Genomic DNA, 23893 nt, shown 5'->3' with positions numbered 1-23893 from the left:
GCTTGGGGCGGCACCTGGAGGGGGGCGGCGCTCCGGCCACCGGGGAGAGCGGGGCCACGGCCGGGGTAGCTGCCCTCCCCCCGGCGCTCTGGCCGCCCTCCCCCCTGGTGCCCTCCCCCCGGCCGCCGGGGGGAGAGCGGAGCCCCCCGGGGGGCGCGCCGCCCTCCTCCCAGGGCTCCGGCCGCCCTCCCCCCCGGCGCCCTCCCCCCGGCTGCCAGGGGGAGAGCGGAGCCCCCGCCGGGGCTCACCGCACTCCTCCCAGGGCTCTGGCCGCCGGGGGGAGAGCGGAGCCCCCGCCGGGGCTCGCCGCCCTCCCCCCGGGGCTCTGGCCACCCTCCCCCACCCCCGCAGGGGGGGAGGGCGGCCGGAGGCTTTTTTGCCTGAGGCGGCAAAAAAGCCAGAGCCGGCCCTGCGTCAGACATAACTATTGCCTCTCGGGGAGGTGGATTAATTACACCAATGGGAGAGCGGTCTCCTGTCGGCTTAGAGCATCTTCATTAAAGTGCTACAGTGGCACAGCTGCATCGGTTGAGAGTTTTAAGTGTAGGCCTGCCCTTAGAAGGGGTTACAAAACAGCCATCCAGCAGTTATTAAGAATTACTAACATGAAGAGAATGAAGTTCATGTTGCAGATCTCTTGAAGAAAAGAATGCTTTTTTGTTTTGCAACACACTTGAGGACTTTTATCCAACAGTGGCATATTTAACCAAATCGTGTTATCTTGTGTGTGTTTGTATTAACCAGAAAGCCAGTGCCAGGCATACCATCTGTTAGAAGCAACAGCCACTCCTGTTCTAAAAGAGTTGATGCATCTTGGCATACTTGCTGCAGTGAATTGGAGCTTTGCCACTGTTAAATTTGATCACACTAGATTTTTCTTAAAACAGCAGGAGAAAGTGATCTGTGATATTTTTAAACAAGGTAAAATACATTGTATTTTTCATCTATAAAATTGATTTTATTTGTAACGTGCGGTTCAATAAGTTTGGCAAATTATTCACAAACTTCCAAGCGTTTCCCATCTTAAGGGCTGATGGTAACAGACCTGCTTTTTTGTTTCCAAAAGGTCTCCATTAATACAGTCCTAGTTAGGCGTGTTATTTTTAATAACCTGAATATCAGAATACTAAAAAGTATTCAAATCCAAATCTAAATTTCACATGCTTCAGAAATGTTGGTCATGATTAATCATACATTGTAGGCAATGTTTAAATGACATTCCCACATGTGTAATTTACAGAGAAAAACACCAGTATGTTTTTGTTGTCTTTTTCTTTGTGGTCAGTGGCTGTTTTTGTCATATCCCTGTCATGGAGTTCAGGGTATACTCCAGTCCAGGAAGGGTCACCTCTTAACCCTGTAACCCTGAGTGTCTCACAATACTTTGCTACTGTAGCTCCCAGCCTGGGACACTCACAGTCAGCAACAAACATGCAGGTCACAGCCTGAGTGTCTGTGTGCTATACAGCCAATGCTGGTTCAGAAACTCTGACGCCAGCAGTCAGTCTACAGCCTTACAGCCCCACTCTGGCTTCCACAGCCTTGATTACAACGAGCAAGGTGGCCCCAACACACTCCCAGTCCCGAATTTTCCCAAGGCCTTGTGTTCTGCAATGTCCAGCCCTCTCCTGGACATATCAGAGAAATAAGAAATTCAGTTGTATGTCTTAACACTACATAAGGAATTATGAATGCTTATTTGGGTCACAGACTGTAAAGCGTAATATTAATAAGTATTCATAATTCCTTATAAGGTGTTAATACATACAATTCACAATGATATTAATAAAAGATCTTATGCAATAGCCTGTTATAATACAGTAATATTGTATACAATCTGGTCTATATTACAGACCTATATTGATATAACTACATCGCTCAGGGGTGTGAAAAATCCACAACCCTGAACAACGTAGTTATAGTGACCTAACCCACTGTGTGCACAGCGCTATGTCAGCGGGAGAGCTTCTCCCACCAACATAGCTACCACCTCTTGGGGTTAATTAGGCCGACGGGAGAGCTGTCTCCTGTCAGCTTAGAGCATCTTCATTAAAGCGCTACAGTGGCACAGCTGCATTGGTGCAGTTGTACCAATGCAGCACTTTAAGTGTATACTTGCCCTCAGTTGATTCAATTGTTTATCACTTGAAGTTCAGCCCCCTCCCCTCATCTTTATAGACCAATAGGTCTACACTACACACTTACTTCGGTGGTAAAAAATCCACACCCCTGAGCGATATAGTTATACCGACCTTAACTCCCTGTGTAGACAGCGCTATGTCAGTGTGAGCGCTTCTCCCGCAGAGGTAGAGTAACGAAGCCCATGGGAGAACTTTCCCCCATCAACTTAGAGCAGGGGTGGGAAAACTTTTTGGCCCGAGGGCCACATCGGGGTTCCGAAACTGTATGGAGGGCTGGGTAGGGAAGGCTGTGCCTCCCCAAACAGCCTGGCCCCTGCCCTATCTGACCCCTCCCACTTCCCACCTCCCTCAGAACCCCCGACCCATCCAACCCCCCCTGCTCCTTGTCCCCTAACCGCCCTCTCCTGGGAGCCGCATATTAACTTCTGAAGAACCGCATGTGGTTCCGGAGCCACAGGTTGGCCACCCCTGCTTAAGAGTCTTCAATTTAATTCAAGATTAATTCAAAGGTGTTTATATATTATGAAAGACAGATGATTTCAGAAATTTAGCAGGACCCAGGAAATCTGATACTATGGTCCAGCCTAACCATGGTGCTCCCACTTATGGGCTCTGCTCTCTCACTGGTTTGTAATGATATGCTACAATCCACATGACAGCTAGAACCATTGCCTTATCTGTGTCAGTAAAGAGGTTCCTCTGGCTAAAATAGTGGGCAGTGGAACAATCCTTAAGGGCCAGGCTGCCGGTCCTTCCCTTTAAAGACAGGCTATTCTTTCGGGAAGATTTGGAGAAGATTTAGCAGTCCCTGTCTGCGCCAAAGAACTAGAGTCTGCCCCAAGACTGGTCCCTGAGATAGGTCGTCTTGCCCACACTGAAGAGGCAACAAGTGGCAGAGTACCCTTTTGAGTTTTAAGAAGGGAGCCTGATGCTGAGAGAGCCAAGGCCCAGAACCTGTCATGAAGGAGAAACAACAGTCATGAGTGGGCCCAGACAGCGCCCAAGCAATGGGCACTTACAGCAGTATGTTTGGCTAGAATAGTGGGAAAGCTGCAAGTGCTCTCTTGAAAAGAGCTGTAATTGATTTTTCACAAGAGCTCTGCCTAAATTCAAGCCTAAGATTCCTCAGGCATTTTTTCTTCATAGCAGATTTACCTTATTCACAATCTTCCCTAATCCAAAGTATCTGAAGGAAGGAAGACTTCATTACCAGGACATTCAAAGGTCCCTGCAAATTTACATAGAGCAGCTTGCAGAGGTCAATGGATCACAGAGACTATTTATTTTGAACCAAGGGCCACATGAGAAAACAATCAGACTCCAAAGCTACCGCCTCAAAGTGGACTAAGGTACTAAGCAGGAAAAAAGAAAGGAGTACTTGTGGCACCTTAGAGACTAACAAATTTATTTGAGCATAAGCTTTCGTGGGCTACAGCCCACTTCATCCGGTGCCACAAGTACTCCTGTTCTTTTTGCGGATACAGACTAACACGGCTGCGACTCTGAAACCTAAGCAGGAAAACTTACTTCATTATAGGGAAGATGTTACCAGAAACATTTAAAGCACACTTAGGCCTGGTCTACACTAACACCCCAATTCGATCTAAGGTACGCAATTTCAGCTACGTGAATAACGTAGCTGAAGTCGACATACCTTAGTTCGAACTTACCGCGGTTCAGACGCGGTCCACACGCGGCAGGCAGGCTCCCCCGTCGACTCCGCGGTACTCCTCTCGCTGAGGTGGAGTACCGCAGTCGACGGCGAGCACTTCCGGGATCGATTTATCGCGTCCAAACCGGACGCGATAAATCGAACCCGGAAGTTCGATTGCCAGCCGTCGAACTACCGCGCTAGTGTAGACCTGGCCAAAGTACGATTGTTATGGACAGAAAGTGAGGAATCTGTTTTTAATAGAGATTTGTAGGGCAGACAGACACCTGGGCACCAGCTTAAACCTTTGCCAAGCATTATAGGATAGATGTGCAGGCATCCATAGAGACAGCCTTTGACAGGAGAGTTTGGTAGGTGACTGTCAAATCCTCATCCCTCCTGTAGCTTTATGTGAGCTGCTTTGGGAGGTTTCAAGTATCCAGCATAGTACAGAAGACTAAAGAGGACATTTTTCCTCTCTGTTAATTTTCTTCCTTTAAGGTATTCTATACTAGCCCAGATAATCTCCCATGAAAAACAATGTCTTCTTTATGGTTCAAGGCAAGGGTAGTCAATAGGCAGACCTCAGGCCAAATCCAGGCCACCAGATGCTTTTGAACAAACCCTGAAATCTTTTTATTTACTTATTATCTTTTTTTTTTCTGGAGTCTGGAGCTTGACTATACCTTGACCAAGAAATTTGGACCTTGACAAAAAAATAGAGTACCCCTGGTTCAAAGTTTAATGCAAAGTTTCTTTGGAAAATTCAAGTTCAGGTTATCACTGTATTAAAGTTCTTTACTGATTATCAAAGGATGGAGTCAGTTTGATTTCTTGGGAACTGCTTTGAAATAGTCAATTGCAGAAAGATGGTTAGACCTTTCTATAGAGAAGCATGATGTCATCAAAAGATTTAGTAATCTGTCTCCATCTGCTGTATGAGAAGATACATCACCCAAATAACTTAGACCAGTATAGAAGAGCTCAAAGAAATAAAATAAACAGGTAGGCAAAATTTCTGCTTTCCTTCATGTACAGTCAGTGTTTGCCTTGCTGAGATCCACAGCAATGACGTGTTTATATTTATATCTATATTTCATTGTGGGAGACTAATGTTCTGAGATGCCAGGACCCTTTATATGACTTCGTGTATGCAGTATAGCTCCTGAGGTTTCTATACAAACCATATATATATATTTATTTTTTTTTTTAACTTTTTTTCCTTTGTATAGGTAAAAATAGTGAGAAAGAGATACTGTTGTTCAAACATGCTGCTCTGGTGCATCTGTTGGTAACAGTTCGAGACCTCCTATTAATGTGTACCTTGGACACAGCATTAGGTTAGTTTTAACAATAAAAATGTTTTCTCTCTTTATTGTCATTGCCACTGGATGACAATTAATATACCATGAAATTCTACAATCCCTCGCTCATATTTTTGATTGTGTGGTGTAACTAAACACTTATCAAGCCTTAACTTACAGCTTCTGAGAGTTGCCCCTGTCTGCCTGCCTATTTCTACATTCTTATTTAGGGTTGCCAACCCTCCCGGATTGCCTGGGAGTCTACCGGAATCAGCCTCAATCTCCTGGGGACTATTAAAAGCAATCAGGGAGATTTTAATAGGCCAAAAGTCTGGTTGGCAATGCAGTGGGGCTAAGACAGGCTCCCTACCTGCCCTGGCTCCGCGTGGCTCCTGGAAGTGGCTGGCATGTCCGGTTCCTAGGCACAGGGGCGGCCAAAGGGTCTCCGCACACTGCCTCTGCGCCCTGCCCCTAGTGCTGACTCCACAGCTCCCATGGGCTGGGAATCGCAGCCAATGGGAGCTGTGGGGGCAGTGCCCACAGGCAGGGGCAGTGCGCGGAGCCACCTAGTTGCCCCTGAACCTAGAAGCCGGACATGCCAGCCACTTCCAGGAGCTTCCTGAGGTAAGTGCCACCTGGCTGGAGCCAGCACCCCTCACTGCCTCCCACCCCTCAGCCCTGAGTCCCCTCCCACACCCAAACTCCCCCCCAGAGCTTGCACCCCTCATCCCCTCCCACACCCCAACCCCCTGTCCCAGCCCTGAGCCCCCTCCTGCACTCCGAACCCCTTAGCCCCAGCCCAGAACCCCTTTCCACACTCTAAACCCCTCATTTCTGGTCCCATCCTGGAGCCCGCATCCCCAGCCGGAGCCTTCACCCCCTCCCACACCCCAACCCACTGCCCCAGCCTGGTGAAAGTGAGTGAGGGTGGGGGAGAGCGAGCAAAAGAGGAAGAGGAGATGGAGTGAGTGGGGGCATGACCTCAAAGAAGGGACAGGGCAAGGGTGTTTAGGTTTGTGCGATTAGAAAGTTGGCAACCCTTTACTCATTAAATGCCAGTTCAATGCAAATCGTATTTCTTTACCATTAATACCTGACACATAGTTCATATCACCATTTATGGCATTGCACAGTTTGGGCAAGAAACTTCCATGGGAGTTGCACCCACTTACATCATGTCTGGATTTTGCTCAGTCTCCCTGAACATGGAATTTTGCATGTGAATCTTGGAGTTAGCTGGCAAACATATAAGAAGGACATATAGGCAGACAACTCCCTGCTGACTTTCTGAGACTTTGTGCATTGTTTATTATGCTGTGCATTTGGAATAATTTATACCTAAGAAATTAGTTTCCCATCTACTCCTTTGAGTTTCAGATATGAAGAGTGAGGCAGGTTCAAGCACAAATGTGAAATATTATTTAACACATTTGGCTCCTGTGTAAAGCTACATCAAAGACTAAAGGCTGAACTGTAGCCCTTAAACTCAGAGATTATTCCATTTTTTAGTAATATGCAGATAAGGATGAGGATATAACAGTTCATCTGCTCCTAATCTCACACCTGAAGTCATAATTCCCTGTTTGTCACACATTCATTTCCACATCTACCTATTGTAATTTCACACATAGGTTTATCAGAATTTAGAGCATATATGATCTCTATTATGAAAAATTTACACTCTACAAAGTTATGACTTCATGTGGAGCATAACAGCAGGGGCAGATTAACTCTTAAAACGATTGTGTCTTCATTGAAATGCCTCTAGTAATAAATGATGGGGAAGAGGAATGCAGAATATAGAATATGTAAACAGAACTATCTCTACTCATAATGTTTTTCTAAGAGTTCTATGAGGTGTCAGCATATTTAAAGGTGAACTGCAAAAGAAATTTGAAAATTGAGCCAAGCACAGAAATACTGTATGTCCCCACCAGTCAGGCTGTGGTAGCATTCAGCACATAAGTAAGTGGAAACTAGTCATATATACATACATATTTTATTTTTATCTCTCAATTTCTTGGCCTGCTTTAGGTTTACTGTTGATTCACAGTATGTATCACACAGGGATGTTACAGGTAGCAGAAATATTTGAAATAATATGAGCCAACTAGTAGGGACTCAGATACGTCACATTTATCTTATAAGCCACTTTTTAAAAAATAATTAAAAGATTAAACTTTGGAAAATGTGGCATATAAGAAAAAGCCTGATTTACCTGGAAGCTTCTCGGCTGGCTTAGTGTAACAGCTCAATTTTCTGGTATCTCAAGTTCCAGAATGCTACTTCCGATTTTAGATTTATTTATATGACAACTGGTTCCAAAAGTCTGGTTAGTGGGAGCATTCTGCACATATTTCTGTCTTTGGCTAAATTTTCAGCTTTCCTTTGCGAGTTGCCTTTATATGTAACTAAAATGTATGTGCAGATCAAATAGAAAATTGTCAAGATTTCTTTCTCTTTTTGCCAATGCTGAGTTTTTGGAATGTCAAATTTAAGTAATTATTCCTTGCTTTGGTTTTTAAACAGGGTATTTGTCCAAGGCAAAGGATATCTATACAAGCATCTTAGGTTCCTGTTTGGATAATATTTGGAGGCAGCTGGAGATTGTACAGTATAGCAGGCAGAAAAAGAATGAAATCAGTCCCAAAATAACACAGCTTCGGTGTCAGATGTTCAAGTGGGTGCAGAGTAATACAGATGAAGAGAATCATAAGGTTAACAATTTAAGCAAGTTCTTTAAACAATAAAAACTACTTTAGAGCAATAATTATAAAACTACCTTACTTAAATAAGAGCTGGCTTTTGACAGAGGGATAGCTCAGTGGTTTGAGCAGTGGCTTGTTAAACCCAGGGTTGTGAGTTCAATCCTTGAGGGGGCCATTTAGGGATATGGGGCAAAAATCTGTTGGATGATTTAATTGGAGATTGGTCCTGCTTTGAGCAGGGGGTTGCAGGGCCGCCCAGAGGATTCAGAGGGCGTAGGGCAAAGCGGGGGAGCGGACATACTCACCGGGCGGCGCTCCGAATCTGCGGCGGGCCCTTCAGTCGCTCCGCATCTTCAGCAGCACTGAAGGACCCGCTACCGAAGACCCGGAGCGACTGAAGGGCCCCCCGCTGCTGAAATGCCGCTGAAGACCCGGACTGCCGCCAGTAAAAAGGTGCCTCTAGCTGGGAAAGGGATTCTCAGCCAGGGCTCGCGGGGCCCCTGCGGGGCTTGGGGCAAATTGCCCCACTTGACACCCCCCGCTCTGGGGGGTTGGGCTAGATGATCTCCTGAGGTCCCTTCCAACCCTGAGATTCTATGACAGGAAATTCTATATTAGAACACTTATGAGTAAAGGATGGCGTGAAGCTGCACCACCTCAGGAATAGCCCAGGGATTCTCTGCTGCCTCCCCACTTGCTCCAAGGGTGAAGTAATTTACACAAGCTTGTTACTAGACACAGATTTCTCCTATGCCAACTCAGCTGTGCTGGCAGGTACCTTTAAGGCGGTGGTGGGCAGAGCCAAGGTGCTGCTCACTCTGCATATCTACCTGTGTACAGATACATCAATTAAATATGGACATGCAATTAGTCAGCCAATTGTATTGAAACAGCATTTGCACAAATAGGAAACAAGGACCCCATATGAACCCAAATGGTTTTGCTCTTGAATTAAGCACACATTGTTCCTTTGCTATCTTGCATCATTTGTTGAAAATTACAGTATGACTTTAGCCACTAAAGTTCCAATCCCAGTCTCTGGCTGACAAACACACAAGGGTGTGGGTTGAAGTACAACATTGGTTTTAGACCACCATTGCATTCCTCTGCTCCTTGGCCACCTGGGCAGTAGGCCAATCGCCTGACATAAGTGAGAGCAGCCTTCAGGCTACTCTAATTTACACCAGTTGCAAATGGCCATAAAACAGCTGGGGATCACTGCAGGACAGGTTTGTGGGGCGTAAACAGAGGAATTGGACATAAATATCCAAAATGTGTTCTCCTGGCAGTATGGATATTTTTGGAGATATCATTCCTGTGTTTAAATCCCCCACAAAAAACAGAAGCAAAAACCAGGTTTATTACCAGATGATTTTATTTACATAATGCATAAGCAGCATAATACATAATAAAAGTGAGTAAGGCAAAAAAAAGATTGTGAAAAAATATTTTAGAATATTTTGAGTGGAACTTAAACTTGTAAAGGCTCTAGTTCAGTTACATTCAGAGGCAGTTTTTAGAGTGAGCCAGAACAGACAGAAGGAGTATTCCTGTATTAATAAGATGTTAAAGTTCTATTGCATAAGCCATTTACTGTTGTATCATATTAGCATTGGCTAATATGATGTGAAGCATGATAATCTGGTTATACCTTTATATCATATTAGTGAATTGCTATTGATGCAAGATATAATGAGAAATTTCCTTTATAAGCAAAAAGTTACAAATAGAACATGATGGATCTCATAGAAAAAAACCTTATGAACTTTACCATTCTTATTCCATCATCATTTGCATCCACGATTACACAGGAACAGCAGTATATTAGTACAACATGTAGGTCAGCACTTGATGTAGTAATGGTGAGACAACATTGGAAAACTAGGAAGAAAACAGATAAAATGTGTGTCCAGAGTTAGGCCCCTTGACTTTAATGGGAACTATTGGGTGCTCAGCTTTTGAGAATTAGGCCATTTATTTAGTCCTCTAAATGCAGATTTAAGTAACCTGCGACAACAGTATTGAACATCTAGATGCTCCCTTTACAGTCAGTGGAAGCTGTGTGGAGTTTGGAAACCAGGCCACTATTTTAAGCACCTAACTTTAAACATCTGTTTTTTAAAATGTTAGCCAAAGGGACAAATATTCAGAAACTATTTCTGCTATGACAGCATTTAGCACAATGCTAACATTTACACATGCAACTACCTCATTGGACCCATAAATCATGAAGTTGGACATGTAAATACTACCACTTGCTCCCACATTTAATTTTGGGTGCAGAATTGGGCCCACAAAAATGGAGGCAGTTGACAACCTCTTAAACATCAGGTCCATAAAGTGTACCCAGACAGTGCCTGTAAAATGGCACGAATCTACTAGGATAATCCTGTGTAGATCATTGTCAAGTCTTTTTAGTTTATTCCTGAAAATTATACTGAGCGTATTGATAGTATAGCACATGGTTCACTTTGGTTCATTTGGGTTGGGAAACAAGGTTGAATATCTCCTCCAATGAGAGAATCTTTTAAAAATGCCTGCCCTTGGGTGCAATCTGATCCATTTGAAAGTAAAAGACTTTGGTCATCAGCAGTGTTTAATGAGCCTCACACATAAGCTATTTAGTGAGTTCCATTATGGTCATGGAAATCTTTCCAAACAGCTTTTCAGTTTGGTGGTCCCATAATTTTAACAAGGAGCTCCCAGGAGCCCCTAAAAGGCCCCTCCAGCACATTGTTGTAAGCAAAACTCCAAATATCTTCAATGTGAGTTTTACGTGTGAATGGAGTATGGGATTGGCCTGAAAATCTCCTCCCCATGATGGTCTACCTGGTGCTGCAGTAGGATTTCAGTTCTGTGACAGCAGTTTAAATACTGCCTTTAAATAGTTTTTCTTTCTGTGTGTTAATACTCAGGTGTGAGATATTTTTCTAGAATATCTTTATTCCTGATACTGCATCTCCTTTCATAGTAATGCTCTTCTAATATCATCTTTTAGTAGTAAGCACACAATTATCCTTTAGGAAACATAGATTCATCAGACAGCAAAAAATTAATACTATATTTCATGTATTGTTCCAGGAAAAGTTGTGTAGACAGAAAAAAAAAATTAAAATGTTAATTTCTTTTACTTGTCTTACGTCAGGTACTAATCATAACAAGAATGGACTCTGATCATGAAAAAGCTGCCATCACTAAAACCCTTAGTGCAGTAGAAGGTAAATGCTGCTCTTTTGTGCAAATCTTTAGAAGATGAGAAAGGTAACATCAAGACTGTGCTCCACCCTGCTTGCTTATATCTTTGTGTGCATCTCTCACAGATCCCACTCAAGTTCTCCCTCAAGGTCACTCACTAGATTGCTGTGAGGGGACCCAGCTGTTAGGTCCCTGAGACTTTTAAGCCTCCCAGAGCCTGAATGGAGTCCAGCCACTGCCCCAATCTTTGGGGTCCCTAGGCTTATTTCAAGGCACAGACCCTTTGTCTACCGTCTTCTCCTGAGAAGTGGAACCTGCTACCCAGCTGCTTAGTCCCCGAGCTCAGTGCTGAGTTCAGCTGAAACACACCCTCTTCCAGAATCCCACCCCAAAGTGTAGCCTTCTGGTTTATGGTTTAACTCTCTCAGGAGGCCTGAGGTAACACACACAGACACTTTGCCCAGAGTCTCACACAATACCCTTTACTAGCTCACCCATCCCTTGGGCGACCAGGTGGCCTCACAAATCAGGTAGGCGCTCCTGCCTCATTCAGGCCCTTACATGTTGAGCTGCTTCTCTCTCCTCTTGAGCTGGGAAAAAATGGCTAAAAACCCCAGACAGATCAGTACTTCCCTTTTTACAACTTGTAGCCCCTTTATCAGATGACCTATATCTTGCCAACTTCAACGGGTGATCATAGACTTGTTCCAGGTAAATTCATTGCTCAGGCAACCTCTCCCCTGCTAAACCAGTTCACCTGGTTGGAAGCCAGTCTCTTGTTAGAGCTATTCTCTTTTGATATTATTCCTATTCCATGTAACATCAACAACTCTCCTTTGTTAATCTTTTGCCCCAAACCTTTAGAATTTTAGCTCAACATGGAAGCAAACAGACAATGGAGAAAGCAAAAGGCTGCACCTTCAAACTGGAGTTTGCTACTTGGTAAAGATATCTACAGAAATGCAGTTTTCATAGTAACACTTCATACTGTCAGCCAGAATTCATGTTTGTACACACAGATTTCCAAATTATCATAGCATCTCATCTTATACTGCCCCTCTTTCCGCACTTCTGTACAAAGTCCCCTTTTTGCTCCCATTGTCTCCTGCCACTCCTGTCTCCAGGTCTTCATTCCTGATACTTTTTATGATCAGAACAGCCTGTCAAGCACACCCCTCTCTTCCTTCAAATCCCTGTTTTTCACTTGATGTCTTTCTTGGTTGATCGCCTCACCAACAGCATATCTGCGCCACCTTGTGTTGAATTATTCTTTTGTGTTTTGTATTAAGATTAATTGCATACTCTTTAGGACCAAGGACCCTGTGTCTAAAGTGTTTTATAAATGGTGGGTGTATTTGCAACACTATAAATAATGATAAATATTCGCTCTTTTATATCTATTTATTAAATGGCTTAGAAACATAGATCAATCTGATTGTCTCATCAACCTTCTGAGGACATTTATATTATACAAAATACATATTGTTCTCCATCCTCTGCAACCTGTTAGCTATATCTCTTTCTGTCATATTTTCTGTCATATATAAAATAAAAAAATGCCAGGGGAAAAAAACCCCACTGTTTTCCCAGTAGTTGTTCCTCGCTCATTTAAAGTTAATTAGAAACATTACTTAGCTAAGCAACATGACTGCTCTTGACTTACCAACAGGACTCCAGAATTTACCCCATCCTGGGCCTAAATATACAAGTCTTTCAGTATGGGCAGGGTCACAGCTTGTCAGCCTAGTGAAATGCGAGATTACTGATGACTGCCTCAGGTACAGCACTGTCATCCAGGGCTGTACCCCTGAGGTTATAATTTCCTGATTCAGCCCATGTTTGCTGTTTATCACTATATGTCAATTTACACCTGCAGAAGATCTGGTCCAGTCTCTTTAATTGATGTTTAATTCTTTTTAAACAGGTTTAAAAGCCATGGTTTTGAATCCTGAGAAAAGAGGAGTTTTGTTAGAGCACCATGTCATAAGCAGGTGAGTATAATTCATAATTTTTGTGGCCCAAATCTTACAATCTTTACTCAAAATTAACTTCAGAGACACTCCTGTTACTTTCAAAGTGAGTTTTGCCAAAGGCTTGGGTAAGTATTTCATGATTTGGGCCTATGTGCTTCATTCTGCAAGGTGATGAACATTCTGGACCGATCCAAATCATCAATTAAGTATAGTATTTAAGTAGTAACTCTGAGTAGTCCTACTCCAATCACTGATGTGAAGAATCCCCAGGGAAAAAAGGAGATATAGATGGGCATTGTCATAGTACTGATGATGCAACATTAAAAGCTAATTTACAAGACCCCCCCCGTCCTTTCCAGCTGGGGTTGTAGAGACTCTCCTAACTTGTTAGCTCATGCCTGAAATGAAAGGTGATAGCAGGAAATATGAAGACCTAATGCAGATTACTGGAGGTGGTGAAGTATTTAATAAAAATAATTAAAAATTTCTGATACAGAAAGGATAAAATCAGTTTTTTAATTATCCTAAAACAACTGACACTTTCTATTCAAGTGAATACAAGTTTACAAGTTTTTATTTTGTACTGGGGGTAATCACGCTAAAAGATAATTTTCTGGATATTTCTCTTTCAGTTTGAGTAGATGTTCCTGTGTTATTGTACATAATCAGCACATTGGAGCTGACTTTCCATGGACTCTTTTCTCATTAGTGGTGGAGTATGATTATACAGAGAACTCCTGCTGGAATGAGCTGTGCAAAAATTTGAATATTACTTACATAACTTTTAAAACCACTCTTCCAGAAACACTTGTAGTGGGTAAGTAAATGCCTCCTAGAATTCAAATGAAAGGTTGGTCTTGCACCTGAAAAAGGGATTTGTATTCTCTAAAACAGGGGCGGGCAAACTTTTTGGCCTGAGGGCTGCATCGGGTTTCGTAAATTAAATGGAGGGCCGGTTAGGGGAGAGGGTCGTGGCCCTGCTCTCTCCTCCTATCTGCCCCCCCCCCGGGACTCCTGCCCCATCCAACCCCCCGTTCCCTGACGGGCCCTCTAGGACCCCTGCCCCATCCACACACCCCCACTCCCTGTCCCCTGACTGCCCCCGGACCCCCGCCGCCCCATCCAACCCCTCCTCTCATTCCTGATGGCCCCCCTGCCCCATCCAACCACCCCTTCTCCCTGTCCCCTGACTGCCCCTTGCCGCCCCATCCAGTCCCTCCCCTCCTTCCTGACTACCCTCGGGGACCCCTGCCCCCATTCAACCTCCTGTTTCCCCCCCGACTGCCCCGACCCCTATCCACACCCCCACCCCCGACCACCACCCTGAACTCCCCTGGCCTCTATCCAACTCCCCCTGCTCCTGCCCCCTTACCGTGCTGTCTGGAGCACCGGTGGCTGGCGGCGCTACAGCCGTGCTGCCCAGCTGGAGCCAGGCCACGCCGCCACCACCACCACGCAGCACAGAGCACCGGGTCAAGATGGGCTCTGCAGCTGCGCTGCCCCAGGAGCTCACAGCCCCACCGCCCAGAGCATTGCGCCGGCGGCGGAGCAAGCGAGCTGAGGCTGCGGAGGGGCAGGAACAGCGGGGGAGAGGCCGGGGGCTAGCCTCCCGGGCCAGGAGCTCAGGGGCCAGGCAGGACGGTCCTGCGGGTTGGATGTGGCCTGCGGGCTGTAGTTTGCCCACCCCTGCTCTAAAATGTTTACAGGTATGTGCCCATGAAAGAGAGAGAGAATAATAATAATGGCTAAAGCTAAGCATCCTGAGCTAGATCATCTCTTGAATTATGTACATAATAGGAGTAAGATAGGAAGAAGTTTTGGACTTGAGCCCAATCCTGGAAAAGATTAGCAGTGAATCGCACTGAACTCCTGAGAGAACCTCTTTGACTACCTGGTAGTTCAGCATTGATAGAGGCTCTATCCAGTGTTCTTCATGCAGAGGGAGGCTTGCTTCAATGTTGGACAAAACTAGGAAGGGCCTTCTAGCATCTGAAATTTCTTGCACAAGAAGAAAATTCAACAGAAATATTTTTAATGGGGGTGTATATAGTCTACATTTTCAAAAAGATATGTCTATTTGAATACCGAAAACCATCACCTCTTATATTCCCTGTTTTGTGAAGCTGTTATATTATTTATCTTTAAATCTGAAAATGTTTCAGGTGAAAATTTTGGCTGCTTCCCTCTGGAGGTGCAGATTCCGTATGTGTTTCTGACATCTGAAGGACTTCTTAACGCACCGGAAATCCTTCAACTTCTAGAATCCAAGTAAGTGAAATTGACTTGATTACTGATGCATCTATCTGTCAATTTAATTAGGGGCCTCATTTGCTATGGGGCAATGTGGGCAGTTGCCCTTCCACCAGACTGGTGTTTGCCTCCTGATTTTTCATAGGTCTGTATGCTCCCCTTTGGCCCTCCCCACTGACTTTTCAGAATATAATATAATCACATATAATGTTCTATATGCTGACACAACTTTTCTTCCCCTAGAATTTTTCTGAAATGAGGCCCCTTAATTTAATCAATTCTATTTATTTTAGGTTTTTCCAATGCACTTATCACCTTGTTGGTTGATGAGGCTATCTCTCCACTTAGCAATTACAGCGTTAGCATTATAGTGAAGACTACAAGACAAATCTGGCAATCACATTCATGGCTCATTGAAGTCAGTGGTGTTATATGGGTGTGAATCAGAGCAGAATTTGGCCTACTGATATTAATATTAGAGATGTTAATAGTGAAATTGTGGTTTTATTCCAAATTCTTATTTCAATCCTACAACTTTCTCCGAAAATCACCTTTGAGCTTAAATATGTCATGCTTGGGTGCTACCTAGGAGTAATTTTGTTTTAAAAACTTTTCATAAAAGTATTTTGCTTGTCTTTTTTTTTTTTTTTAATTACCAGGACTCCCTAAATATTAGACAAAAATGTCCCATTTTTCTGATGCTACCAATTTTTCTAATGCTATTTTAAAAGTTAGCAAAGTCAAAAACTGTTTCGGATGTTCAAACTTTGTATTCTCTCCCTGTGGCATGCAAAGAGTTTAGTCTCCTGAGGGCTGTTATAATTTGGTCTAATTCTGATTGTGGTCTTGGTGGGTGATTACTGGGGAAGGGAGGGTGTTAGTGGCCTGTGATAAACAGGAGGTCAGACTGTGTCATCTGGTGGTCCCTTCTACTTTAAACTCAAAAAAGAACTAGATAAATTCATGGAGGATAGGTCCATCAATGGCTATTAGCCAGGATGGGCAGGGATGGCATCCTTAGCCTCTGTTTGCCAGAAGCTGGGAATAAGTGACAGGGAATGGATCACTTGATGATTACCTGGTCATTCCCTCTGGCATTGACCACTGTCGGAAGACAGGATACTGGGCTAGATGGACCTTTGGTCTGACCCAGTATGGCCGTTCTTATATTCTTATGTTCTTAAACCCTGTGACTCACCTTGGTATTTACACAATCCTGAATGAGTACTAGCACCTTCAATTTGTTGAAATACCTTTATAACAATAACAAAATTCTGAAGATTTGAAAATAGTGCACGGCACAGGTGTGTTGTTATTCTCCTTAACAGAAACAATATCCATTTTATTTTCCCCAACACTCTAAAAGTTCACAGAGTAAACAGCACTTTTCATTATGGAAAAAAATTGTGAAGTGTGTTTCTGTGAAGAGTTTAATTACAATTTGCCCTTTTAAGCCTAGTGCTAGTGGTGGCCATCTTGCTGAAAAGCATTGCCAGGTTTGATACTAACTTTGAGGCACAATGAAGAAGAATGGCAAAACAGTTTCCAGCTTGTTCTTAATAACAATTTAACAGTCCAAAAACAACATTTTTAATTTCAGTATTTTAAAATTTAATAATTTACTTAATGAGTTCTTCTTAGCCCTGAGCTCTGGTTAGTGCTCAGCCTGACTGTGGCAGAGTAGCCAGAGACCCAGTCAGTGCTTTTTACCTAAATTTCCCTGGAATTGTGGGACCATCAAAGGGATCAGCAAAGAATTCTGGAATTTCACAGCAGTCTCACCAGTCACACACACAATATCTGGACACACAAGTTTTTTCCACTGGATATCAGAAAAGGTGCACGTTTCTTGTGTGACTTAATGCTGGCAGAGTCAGTTTTAGCTCCCTTGTGTTTGCTGAGGATGATGCCCCATAGAGTGGCTCCCCCTCTAATCAACTGTGACTCCCTCAGAGCCCTGAGCATGTGGTGTTCATTCAAAGGGTCTTTCACTAACACAAGGAGTGGGGATGCTATTTTGGTTCACTTCCCTCACTCTGGCAATTTGAGGGCCTTAGAGGGGAATTTCACTCCTTTCAGTCTCTCTGTGCTGCACAGTGATAGAGAAGAGGGATATGGCCCTAAATGAGGAAGGAATGGCTAATAATCAGGGTAGCATGTTGCTAAAATCTTTTTTAGTTGTCAGAAGCAATGTAATACAGCTATAGCTTCTCAACAAGAAGTTAAAAGGGTTGACTTTGCTACACTGCAAATTTCAAGATCAGAATGTTTTGCTGACTTATAAATATCAATCTCTGCATTACATAATGTTGCTTCATGGAACTGCAACCTTCTGTGCAGACTGCGGCAGTACATCAAGGTAATATTAAATGAATGTGGAATTAAACCTAACAGAATAAATATTGAAATATTGAAGTCTCACTATATTGATTTTTGACCTTTGAATATATGTCTTAATTGAAGTATAGTTGGGGGGTCACAAGAGATCAAGAAATTAAAAATCCATATAATTGGAGTTGAAGAATTAAATAAAAGGACTTCACAACAACATTCCTCTCCTTTTAGGAAGATTTCATCATTTCACTTAAATGAAATTTACTGACAGTTTGTGAATTCTATAGGTACAATATTACTTTTGTTGAAAGAAGTTGCAGTGAATCATTACAGCTTTTTGGAGGTACAGATCGATATGTCGTGATAACAATAGATGAACGCACTGCCATAATTATTGAGGTACAAAATTAGACCAACATGGTCAAATTCCGCACTCAGTTACATCTCTTAATTTTTCCTTGTAAACCAGTCTCTCCAGCCATCTAGCCATTTTTGTTGTTCCTCTTAACCCCCTCCTTAGGATGACCGTTTCAGATCCTAATAGCTTCTCATCCCAGAAGTTATTCCAGAGTTGAATGAATCCAAAATGCTGTTTGTCATTGAGGCATTTACTGATTGATCTTGTATTGTATCTTCTTTCTACACTTATGCTTGATAACAGAATAGCTGCAAAGCTGACCTGCATTATCCCTGTCATCAGTTCTGTTCTAAAATCCCTGAAGTGATTTTGATAATATTGAATATTTATTATTAAAGACCCCACACTTGAAAAAGGGGTTGTATAATTGAAAATATTTTGTGAACAATTCAAGTTATAGATGACTGTATCCTCTCATTGATATCTATGTTAATTCCTTTCATGTCAACAAGATATACATACTAAGATAGAGAAGAATTTGCCCTACACTAAGGTTTGAACAACTGAACATGATCGTATAAACTTTGTTATTAAAATTCCTTACGTTTATTCATCTATTCAGTATATGACTGAAACTCTACAGCTAGAAAAACTGATATTGCAAGATAAATTGAGTATAAAATCACATATTAATATTGAAAACAGAATACATCTACGCCCTCCTACAGCGTAGTATTTAGCCACGTTGTACTTTATAAATCCAATACATCCATAGTGTAATACATATAGGTTGATTAAGGTAAAGATTAATAATAATAATTTGCACTTTTATAATTCTCAGTAAGCCTAAGAACAAACCTGTGCAGTACATAAATATCCCCATTTTATAAAAGGGGAAACTGAGGCATGGTGAGGTCAAATTACTTGCCAAAGTTCACACAGAATAAAAGTCAGAATTGAATCTAGGTCTCCTGGCTTCCAGTCCAGTGAGCTTTATTCACTTAATAAGGCTCCTTCTCAACTGTTTACATTACAGTGATGCACATTTTAAATCTTACAGCAGCCTTGTAAATATATTCACTTTTTTTACCTTTTTTGTGCTAATTTTGTGGTAGACTTTGGAAGAACTGAATTATGAGACATCCTCTGATAATATCATATTAAGACTGATGGCACTATCACTCCAATACAGTTGCTGTTGGATCATTTTGTATTCCAGAAAGAGACTGAATTCAGAGTAAGTTAAACATTCATTCTACTAGCATGGTGTTATAAAGCAGAGTTGTCACTATGCGAAATCATTTACTAGAACAAAGTAACTTAACAAAATGTTTAAATTTAATTGCAAGTCATGCACTTCTTTTACAACAATATAAATAGCTACATATTCAACTTCCAGTGTGTTTCCAATTTGCATTGGACTTTTCACTCAATTTCTGTGTTGCCACAATTTTATCTTGGGACTCAGTAAACTGATTTACATGGGAATTAATTTCTTGGTACCCTAAAGGGTCAAAACAGGGTATTTTGAGTTTTTAAATTATTTTTGGTCATGTTCAAGAGATGAACCATTCAGTCTTAAAAATAAATTTACTTTTCTAAGCAGTTAAGACTTAGATCAGACATCCTTTGATATTAAAAAAGTAAAAATCAACATATCTGGAGACAATACTGGCTTGACAACAATAACCATTGGAGCAGTGCATTGTAATGGGCTAAAATAAACTAATGTCCTACAAGTGCATGTCCGTTAATCATGGCATCAGTATTATATCCTGCCTGGCAGCTATGCATGTATTCTCCAAATCTGTCAATCATTGCCAGCGACCCTTCTGCTTTTGCTCCAGAAGCTCTGCCTCGTTCATAAGTAGTACCTGAATCTCTGATTCTGCTGTCTCATGTAACCACCATTTTCTTCCCATAAGCCTTCTCCTGTAAACTAATGGTAAGCAGTAAATTCTCCCTGCACTGGCTATTTTCTCTTTGCGCTCTTTCCCCCTTATTAACTGGGTTCCCTTCCAGTGCTGTTGCCTCATAGCACTGACTGTGCACTGAAGACTGACATCATTTTTCTCCCTCACAATGCAGCCTCTCCTGTTGAGTGATTCAGCTGCATTCCGGTTGCTCCTTGCAGAGCTATTTGTTAATTAATGTTCACAGAGCTTTAGTTAATATTCAGAATTCTGGTAGGTAAACTACATAGTTACAGAAGACTTTGTCTGTTGTTTTGAAAATATTATATGCAGCTATCAAATATCTCTAATGTATAGTGCAGGGGCGGATGCAACCTCCCGATTCATTAACTCTAGTGTAATTGCAGTATGAAACAAACCAAAAAATAAATACAAAGATAGCATGATCTATCATTTATATATTATTTCAACAATACTCTACTGGTAAGAACAAAATTAGGAAGCATAATATTGGATAATAATCCAATAAATACCCACAGCAACACCACCACTCTAATCTCAGCCCAGTGTAGAGGTGAGAACCCCAGAGGTAGGGGCGATGGCCTGGCGAGCAAGCCTGCCCCTCACTCACCCCACAGCAACAGCCCCAGTCCTGTGGGTCTGGGCCTGGGCCTGGCGCCCCACTCCGGGTGTTATGACCTGGCACACAGGGTCACAGTGCCACTCAGCTTCGGCACCGTTACTTTCATGATTTCTGTAGGTGTAATTGAACCCAAGCTAAAGCTGCCCCTTGTATAGAGTATTTATAGTGAATATAATGTAACTCTGTTTCAGGTACAGCCTCACGGGAAAGACTCTGCATCATCTATCCTTAATTTATGCTGCTTTGGTTCCATTTTCACAGAAATCAGAAGACTTTGAAGTGAAGGTAATTTCTTTAGTAAAATTTCTTTTACCTTCAGTATCATAAAACCACCTCCGTGGCATTACCAAAACATTTGATAAAGCATGTACACAAAATCAAACGTATGAAATAGTTTAAATTTAAATACCTGATTAAAATGAGATGTAGGAGCCTGATCATTGCCATTGGATGAGGCTCGGATTGACTTCAATGGACATTGAATAGGGCTCAGACTAAGAATCAGAAATAGCTGTGTTTTACCACTAGAGGTCATAATACTGAGAAAATATCATAATTTTATCAATCCATTATTGTGTATGTGAACCCAGCTGTATTATCCTTTTTTGAAGTGTGGTGTGGCTTCTGCATTTTGACTCACAAGTCAAAGTTAATGTCACTATTTGTAAAAAGATACTAAAGAAGGTGATTTGCAAGATTCTTAAGAGACAAATCTATTGTTTTAAAAGAGGAAAAAAGGCTTTCTCTACTGGTGTCATTTCACCAGCAAACGTTATAATTGGGGCAGAGGGGTGTACTAAGTGTACTAAGAAGAAATTTTATCCATTGTGTACTAAGAAGAAAGTTTATAAAAATGTTTTTTCTATAAAAATTTTACCGATATTTGGAGTAGTAAAAATTAAAAAAAGAGGGGAAAGTTTTTGTGATTCATCAAGTTGGTATGTGTGACTAGCTGATACAAATGCATAAAATAAATTGCAAAGATAAGGTGATTTACTGTCACATACACATTAAAATCTCCTGCAAAGTTATCCTAGTCAAATTAGCTGTAGGGAAATGACATATCTGAAAGTCAATCCTTGTACAGTTCAATATGTGTGTTCAGTAATTCACTAGAAAATTACTTAGGCATTCAAAATGCTAAATATCCTGAATTCCTGGAACTTATTACACCTTTACTATAACATATCAAATTTAGGCTTACAAGAATTACCTTTTTTGAAAGGGAGTATTGTTATAGCTACATACTTGATCATATCTAAAAGGTGTTGTAGTGGAATTAATTTTACCTACATAGAGTTTGAGTAATCCAGAGGCAGTGTGTGGTGCTGAAGACGGAGGCTACAGCCCTCCATATCGCTTGCATGGAACAATTTTAATGACTATAGGCCTTTGGTTTCAGGACCATCTTTAAGTTTTCTAGTTTCTTGCCTGCTGCAGACCATTGTGAATACAACCTTTTACTCTTAAGTATAACCTTTGAGCTAACGTATTTTAAATTATTTTAGGTAGCTCTTGTGCCAGGGGTTGAAGAGACAGCATTGTTAATTCGTCAGATTGCTGACAACATTTTGATGTCGTCTAAAACAAATCCTCGTGAATGGTTGGACAGATCCTGGCTTTCTATCTTGCCATCTGAGGTTTGTTTGTCTTTGTGCTAAGTGTAGCAGTTCTCTTGCTGTTTGTAAGATATTTAAAATGCTAGGTTGTTTTCATTATTCCAGTTTTCTATTGTTTTGTTGTCAAATATAAACACAATGGGCCTGAATCACAATGGGCCTGAATACAGGCACAAGTAGCTGCAATTTTCATTCCCCAGTGCTTTCAGGGGCAGCTGTGCTGGAAGAGGGATTCATCCTCAGTGTTAAGAGGCAGAAGAATATCCCAGGGAGCAAATCAATATGAATATCTCGGCTGGAAAAGACTCATCCTGTTTTAGGGTGACCAGATGTCCTGATTTTATAAGGACAGTCCCAATTTTGGGGTCTTTTTCTTATATAGGCTCCTATTACCCCCCACCCCCATCCCAATTTTTCACATTTGCTGTCTGGTCACCCTATCCTGTTTATTGTGACACTATAATCCTGTGCACCAAATTCTAAAAGCTAAATAAACTGGGACAGATTACAGAACAATGGCCGAATCCTGCAGGGTTCTGAACACTGATTCCAAGCCAACATAGCAGTTAAGCGCATGCAAGTATGTAGTTTATCCCATTAAAGTCAATGGGATTAGTCACGGGCTTGCAGTATTGAGCCCAAGATAGTAAACGTTTGTTTATTTACTCACTGGGTAATTGATGTATAGATATTTACATGCTGGATGAGCCTGTCTGCATGGGGAAGTGAGATGACAAGATGGGAAGGGAGCTGAGCCCCTGCAGCCGAGGGAGGCTCCCCTATCAGGTGGCTCCTTGCCAGGTAGTGCAGTGTGTAGTGGGGGCATGATGGGCAGGGGAGCTGGGTGATAGTCCCCATCTGCTTTCCCTGCCGGGCAGAGCCGCCTCCTGACTCCAGCCCTTCAGCGCGGCCCATCTACTTCTGCTGAGTTGGGGAGCGAGATGGGCAGGCAGCTGGATCCTGGCAGCCCAGACCTCCCAACTGCTGCCTCCCGTGAGTACCGTGTATCCCTCGCTTCCCCCTAAATTCCCAGAAATTTTTAAGACAAATAAAACCTGAAAACAAAGGGCCTTATGTAGAGTACAACACACAGCTTGGGCAGTTTCCCTTGAACTTGGGGTGGGGGGGAGGGGGAATCTATTCTAACCTGAGAGTAAACATGTGACTTTTTAGGTCCAAAGTAAGTTTTTTAGAAAAGTTTGGGTTGTGTGTCGAAAATCCAGATTAAATGGATCATTTTTGTCAACCTTAGGTATAGAGCAGTTACTTTCATCTTCCTATACACCCTTCTTACCATACAGTTGTGCATAATTTGTTCCCCCCTAGAAAGATATTATATTTATAGATGTTTAGGTGGTGTATACAAGGCCTACCTGCTAGGAATTGTGGTTCTGTGACAGATTCTGTGCCCAGAGATTATATAAAGATGGTATTCTCTTTACCTTCTAATAACAGAGCAAGCTGAATGTCCCAAATGGATCATTTCGGAAGCTGACAGTGACTTTTTTTTCCCCCAGGCAGAGAAGTGCTTGCTTACTTTTCCATGTATAAACCCTCTAGTAGCTCAGCTCCTGTTAAAGAAGGGGTCTTCACTGAAGTGGCTGTTGTTGGCAACTTTTGACCAACTTCAGGAACTCCTGCCTGAGGTTCCAGAAAAAGTTTTAAAGGTTGGGCATAGTGAATTTATATATTTTACTAGCAGTCCAGCTGTCTGTGTAATAAATAAGGCTTTACAGAATGCTTTCTGAGGTTATATGTTTATATTTCCTAATATAATTTTAAAAACTAATCAGATAACTAAGTT

At 42.2% G+C, this 23893-nt stretch overlaps 1 protein-coding gene across 1 annotated transcript in view; it reads left to right on the top strand.

Moving 5' to 3' along the window:
• Positions 1-23893, top strand: part of LOC113405301 (protein shortage in chiasmata 1 ortholog-like) — a 69815-nt gene that overhangs the window by 22582 nt on the left and 23340 nt on the right. The window contains exons 9-20 of the mRNA XM_026646362.1: positions 745-921; positions 5025-5132; positions 7626-7813; positions 10950-11022; positions 12924-12990; positions 13605-13789; positions 15096-15240; positions 17844-17955; positions 19030-19151; positions 20662-20755; positions 21979-22110; positions 23607-23756. Coding sequence (XP_026502147.1) covers positions 745-921; positions 5025-5132; positions 7626-7813; positions 10950-11022; positions 12924-12990; positions 13605-13789; positions 15096-15240; positions 17844-17955; positions 19030-19151; positions 20662-20755; positions 21979-22110; positions 23607-23756 — 1553 coding nt within the window. The remainder of the gene's footprint in view (positions 1-744; positions 922-5024; positions 5133-7625; positions 7814-10949; positions 11023-12923; positions 12991-13604; positions 13790-15095; positions 15241-17843; positions 17956-19029; positions 19152-20661; positions 20756-21978; positions 22111-23606; positions 23757-23893) is intronic.

This window comes from Terrapene carolina, unplaced genomic scaffold, assembly GCF_002925995.2.
Source record: "Terrapene carolina triunguis isolate 2854851 unplaced genomic scaffold, T_m_triunguis-2.0 Scaffold35022, whole genome shotgun sequence".
NCBI lineage: Eukaryota > Metazoa > Chordata > Testudines > Emydidae > Terrapene > Terrapene triunguis.
This window is presented reverse-complemented; position numbering and strand designations above follow the sequence as displayed.